Consider the following 6,093-nt stretch of genomic DNA (forward strand, 5'->3'; position numbering starts at 1 on the left):
GGCTCACCATAGCCCGTGCTACTTGGAACTTTTTGTTCCAAGTAAGCGAATCTTAAACAACAACAACAGTAGAATTTGTCTTTGAAAATGTGAGGTGAGACCGTACTAAATACATCACTAGGCGTCAGACCGAAATTAAAAGTAAAAATGAACTTTGGAGAGTTAATATTTCAACTTCCTGCTTCAGGGAAGAAAAACATGAAGAATATCGAGAAAATTCGTGCCAGAATCATAACTCTAAAACATTCTGTCGTTTTCAACGAAATATATTTAGTAGTAAGACTGCTACCAAAATATACTAAAAATATACTGATTAAATATAATGTCAGTGTCTCCAAGCTTTAAATACTTGGACAGACACTGTACCTACACTTAACACAGTATCTCAAAATGAGTTTCTAACACAGTTTCTGGCAAATTTAGACTGAAAGTGTAAACACTGTGAAATAACACAAAGTTCCAGAGTAGTACATCCGTTCCAGTGCCCAGTAGACTAGTTCCAGTGGCCAGTAGACTAGTTCCAGTGCCCAGTAGGGCAGTTCCAGTACCCAGTAGACTAGTTCCAGTGCCAAGTAGGGCAGTTCCAGTGGCCAGTAGACTAGTTCCAGTGCCCAGTAGACTAGTTCCAGTGCCCAGTAGACTAGTTCCATTGCCCAGTAGACTAGTTCCAGTGCCCAGTAGACTAGTTCCAGTGCCCAGTAGACTAGTTCCAGTGCCCAGTAGACTAGTTCCAGTGCCCAGTAGACTAGTTCCAGTGCCCAGTAGACTAGTTCCAGTGCCCTGTAGACTAGTTCCAGTACCCAGTAGACTAGTTCCAGTGCCCAGTAGACTAGTTCCAGTACCCAGTAGACTAGTTCCAGTGCCCAGTAGGGCAGTTCCAGTGCCCAGTAGACTAGTTCCAGTGCCCAGTAGGGCAGTTCCAATGGCCAGTAGACTAGTTCCAGTGCCCAGTAGGGCAGTTCCAGTGCCCAGTAGACTAGTTCCAGTGCCCAGTAGGGCAGTTCCAGTGCCCAGTAGACTAGTTCCAGTGCCCAGTAGAACAGTTCCAGTGCCCAGTAGACTAGTTCCAGTGCCCAGTAGACTAGTTCCAGTGCCCAGTAGACTAGTTCCAGTGCCCAGTAGACCAGTTCCAGTGCCCAGTAGACTAGTTCCAGTGCCCAGTAGGGCAGTTCCAGTGCCCAGTAGACTAGTTCCAGTGCCCAGTAGACCAGTTCCAGTGCCCAGTAGACTAGTTCCAGTGCCCAGTAGGGCAGTTCCAGTGGCCAGTAGACTAGTTCCAGTGCCCAGTAGACTAGTTCCAGTGCCCAGTAGACTAGTTCCAGTGCCCAGTAGACTAGTTCCAGTGCCCAGTAGACTAGTTCCAGTGCCCAGTAGACCAGTTCCAGTGCCCAGTAGACTAGTTCCAGTGCCCAGTAGACTAGTTCCAGTGGCTAGTAGACTAGTTCCAGTGCCCAGTAGACTAGTTCCAGTGCCCAGTAGACTAGTTCCAGTGCCCAGTAGACCAGTTCCAGTGCCCAGTAGACTAGTTCCAGTGCCCAGTAGACTAGTTCCAGTGCCCAGTAGACCAGTTCCAGTGCCCAGTAGACTAGTTCCAGTGCCCAGTAGACTAGTTCCAGTGCCCAGTAGGTCAGTTCCAGTGCCCAGTAGGTCAGTTCCAGTGCCCAGTAGACTAGTTCCAGTGCCCAGTAGACTAGTTCCAGTGCCCAGTAGGTCAGTTCTAGTACCCAGTAGACTAGTTCCTGTGCCCAGTAGACTAGTTCCAGTGCCCAGTAGACTAGTTCCAGTGCCCAGTAGACTAGTTCCAGTACCCAGTAGACTAGTTCCAGTGCCCAGTAGACTAGTTCCAGTGCCCAGTAGAACAGTTCCAGTGCCCAGTAGACTAGTTCCAGTGCCCAGTAGACTAGTTCCAGTGCCCAGTAGACTAGTTCCAGTGCCCAGTAGACTAGTTCCAGTGCCCAGTAGAACAGTTCCAGTGCCCAGTAGACTAGTTCCAGTGCCCAGTAGACTAGTTCCAGTGCCCAGTAGGTCAGTTCTAGTACCCAGTAGACTAGTTCCTGTGCCCAGTAGACTAGTTCCAGTGCCCAGTAGACTAGTTCCAGTGCCCAGTAGACTAGTTCCAGTACCCAGTAGACTAGTTCCAGTGCCCAGTAGACTAGTTCCAGTGCCCAGTAGAACAGTTTCAGTGCCCAGTAGACTAGTTCCAGTGCCCAGTAGACTAGTTCCAGTGCCCAGTAGACTAGTTCCAGTGCCCAGTAGACTAGTTCCAGTGCCCAGTAGAACAGTTCCAGTGCCCAGTAGACTAGTTCCAGTGCCCAGTAGGGCAGTTCCAGTGCCCAGTAGGTCAGTTCCAGTGCCCAGTAGACTAGTTCCAGTGCCCAGTAGACTAGTTCCAGTACCCAGTAGACTAGTTCCAGTGCCCAGTAGACTAGTTCCAGTGCCCAGTAGAACAGTTCCAGTGCCCAGTAGACTAGTTCCAGTGCCCAGTAGACTAGTTCCAGTGCCCAGTAGAACAGTTCCAGTGCCCAGTAGACTAGTTCCAGTGCGCAGTAGACTAGTTCCAGTGCCCAGTAGAACAGTTCCAGTGCCCAGTAGACTAGTTCCAGTGCCCAGTAGAACAGTTCCAGTGCCCAGTAGACTAGTTCCAGTGCCCAGTAGACTAGTTCCAGTGCCCAGTAGAACAGTTCCAGTGCCCAGTAGACTAGTTCCAGTATCCAGCACGACCAGTACCAGTAGATCAAGAGGTTGTAAGACACTGAGGCTAATTACCAGTCATCTTACGACGTTAAGAGCAAGTTAAGAGCAAGTTAAGAGCAAGTTAAGAGCAAGTTAAGAGCAAGAGAGTGAGAGCCAGTGTCTTATGCTTAGCCTCAAGGTCACTCACATGCTGTCATAATTTATTTATTTAATTATTATTGTATGTATTGTATAGTGATTTATTATGCATTTAACGGAGTGGTAATTCAGAGAATGGAGTTGTTGTGCATAATAGCTTTATGCATAATGTTATGCATGAACCCTGCATAACTGTAGATATTAAGGGGGCGGGGTCCCTACTCCTGATATCTTGCACCCCCAAACCTCCCCTCCCCCCTTTACCCATCAATAGTTACAGTGGTCAACTATCGTGACCCAGAGAGCACTCAGCCCCGTTACCACTGCCACAAGGAACAGTTATATATTAATGGTCAATTGGCCGAGCCGACTCTATTACCATAACAATGTGATTGTACATATCGGTATTATCTTTATAGCCGTGAGACTGGTGATTACTGGTGACTGTCTCACAGTTACACCTCTGACTGGTGACCATTGGTGACTGTCTCACAGTTATACCTCTGACTGGTGACCATTGGTGACTGTCTGACAGCTGCACCTCTGACTGGTGACCGTTGGTGACTGTCTGACAGCTGCACCTCTGACTGGTGACCATTGGTGACTGTCTGACAGTTATACCTCTGACTGGTGACCATTGGTGACTGTCTGACAGCTGCACCTCTGACTGGTGACCGTTGGTGACTGTCTGACAGCTGCACCTCTGACTGGTGACCGTTGGTGACTGTCTGACAGCTGCACCTCTGACTGGTGGCCATTGGTGACTGTCTGACAGTTATACCTCTGACTGGTGAACATTGGTGACTGTCTGACAGTTACACCTCTGACTGCTGACCATTGGTGACTGTCTGACAGCTGCACCTCTGACTGGTGACCATTGGTGACTGTCTGACAGCTGCACCTCTGACTGGTGACCATTGGTGACTGTCTGACAGCTGCACCTCTGACTGGTGACCATTGGTGACTGTCTGACAGCTGCACCTCTGACTGGTGACCATTGGTGACTGTCTCACAGTTACACCTCTGACTGGTGACCATTGGTGACTGTCTCACAGCTACACCTCTGACTGGTGACCATTAATGACTGTCTCACAGTTACACCTCTGACTGGTGACCACTGGTGACTGTCTCACAGTTATACCTCTGACTGGTGACCATTGGTGACTGTCTCACAGTTACACCTCTGACTGGTGACCATTGGTGACTGTCTCACAGTTACACCTCTGACTGGTGACCATTGGTGACTGTCTCACAGTTACACCTCTGACTGGTGACCATTGGTGACTGACAGCTGCACCTCTGACTGCTGACTGTCTCACAGTTACAAAGAGAGACACAGACACCTTAAACAATATCCACTTACCTTGATATCACAAGATAACCTCAACAACCCTAATATCACAAGATAACCTCAACAACCCTGATATCACAAGATAACCTCAACAACCCTGATATCACAAGATAACCTCAACAACCCTGATATCACAAAATAACCTCAACAACCCTGATATCACAAGATAACCTCAACAACCCTGATATCACAAGATAACCTCAACAACCCTGATATCACAAGATAACCTCAACAACCCTGATATCACAAGATAACCTCAACAACCCTGATATCACAAGATAACCTCAACAACCCTGATATCCCTTCCAAGTGCTATACAATAACACTGGCTTAGCACTTTCTACTTATAATAAATCTACTCATAATACACTTAACTCTCACAACTTATTTTTAAGAAGTGTGTCGAGGCAACTTAAGCAGTTCCGAGAATTTTGTAAATTCACTTCAAGTTTTTAGAACACTGACGAGAGAAAGTGTAATGGTGTATTTTTCTGGATTATTTTTTTCACACGCTAAAATATATGTATTGTCGATTTTGTACTGTCACCCTCGACAGTGAGATTGTCGCCGTCGACAGATTGTCACCCTCGACAGTGAAATTGTCACCGTCGACAATAAGATTGTCACAGTCGACAATAAACTTGTCACCGTCGACAATAAGATTGTCAACGTCGACAATAAGCTTGTCACAGTCGACAGTGTACACATTTGTATGTACACCTCTAAGAGTACACTCCTGGAAGCACTCTTAAGAGTGGGAATCGAACGTAAGCATCCATACCGAAGATAACAATACCGGTCCGTTGAATACATTCTACGATAGCCGTCTCGCTACCCAGCCAATCACGTCGCGATCATTTAAAAACGATCGTTCACCTTCTCTCCTCCGCTCGAGAATTATTAAACCAATGACAAAATTAAACCACTGGTGTCTGTAAACAAATGAAACTTAGTGAAAACGAGAGAAGAGAAAACGTAGCTCTTGATCTTGCCCTCTAGCGGGTTTCACAAACAAGTTTTCCAATTTTTTTCTGGTTTTCAGAGAATTTCTATAAGTATCGAGCTTTTCCGGTGAACAAGTGGTCTACTTAAGGGGTTATATAGCGTATCGAATGTATCACTTTCGTTCGTAATGGTGGCGGGAAAAGCCAAGTTCTCGTAAATAAACAATGAAAGCTGGCACTTCCCCGTTCAAGATGGCGTCACATGCGCGCCAAAGATGCGCAGTGAATTTTTTTACTTTTTGCTGTCCCTGTCTTTTCAAATTCTGGCGTATGATAAGACTTCACAAGTCTGTATGTGCATTATTTTGTGTAATATAATGATTTATTTTTTGGTAAAATGTGAAAATCATCTGAAAATGCCATGTAATGGCAATAAATATTAACGCCCCCATTGTTTTAAAATGTGAAGTGTGATGTGCGATAATATTGACCAGGACGTTATCAGTGTTGATGTTTAAATGATTTATGTTACTTATTTTGTTATGTTATTTACGAGAGCTGGACCTCTTAACTCGATCAGTACGAGTTGTAAAGTGCTACGAGGTCGTATACAACAATAACAACCAAGGTCCGAGAATGATCTCGCAACGCTTCCGAGCTCGTAAACTGTTTAGTAACTAGCGATACGTTCGAGTTTGGGCACTGGGATGTTGCGAGGCTGCTCTTGAAGATGTAATTAACTTCAATGTGTCTTGCATGCCAACCCTTAGAGTTTTCTGGACTACGCATATTGAATGGTTTCAACTTTGTTGCAAATACACTGATACTCAGTGTGAATTGGAACACAAATGCCCGGAAATGCAATGTCACTGGGCCTAGACAAGTTCTTTTTACTGACTCGGAACTACAAAAATAAAGTCCCATGCATGGGGGGCAAACACAGCAGTGAACAAATCCACAAGGGCC

General features: G+C 46.0%; 1 protein-coding gene across 1 annotated transcript; it reads right to left on the reverse strand.

The window, feature by feature from the left end:
• Nucleotides 1-372: 372 nt before the first annotated feature.
• Nucleotides 373-3,590, reverse strand: LOC138359646 (putative per-hexamer repeat protein 5). The gene is made up of 2 exons (XM_069319057.1): nucleotides 3,334-3,590; nucleotides 373-2,758 (listed from the first exon to the last, which is right to left on the reverse strand). The coding sequence occupies exons 1-2, from the start codon at nucleotides 3,588-3,590 to the stop codon at nucleotides 373-375; spliced, it is 2,643 nt and encodes an 880-aa protein (XP_069175158.1).
• Nucleotides 3,591-6,093: the final 2,503 nt, after the last annotated feature.

This window comes from Procambarus clarkii, chromosome 92 (assembly GCF_040958095.1).
Source record: "Procambarus clarkii isolate CNS0578487 chromosome 92, FALCON_Pclarkii_2.0, whole genome shotgun sequence".
Classification (NCBI taxonomy): Eukaryota; Metazoa; Arthropoda; class Malacostraca; order Decapoda; family Cambaridae; genus Procambarus; species Procambarus clarkii.

What these genes read in the sequence shown, in the direction of transcription:
- LOC138359646 (XM_069319057.1), bottom strand. Translation starts at nt 3,590, where the DNA reads ATGGCCACCAGTCAGAGGTGCAGCTGTCAGACAGTCACCAACGGTCAC. An exon ending in CCAATGGTCACCAGTCAGAG is followed by an intron (nt 2,759 to 3,333) that starts GTATAACTGTGA and finishes ACTGGTAATTAG; the next exon opens with CCTCAGTGTCTTACAACCTC.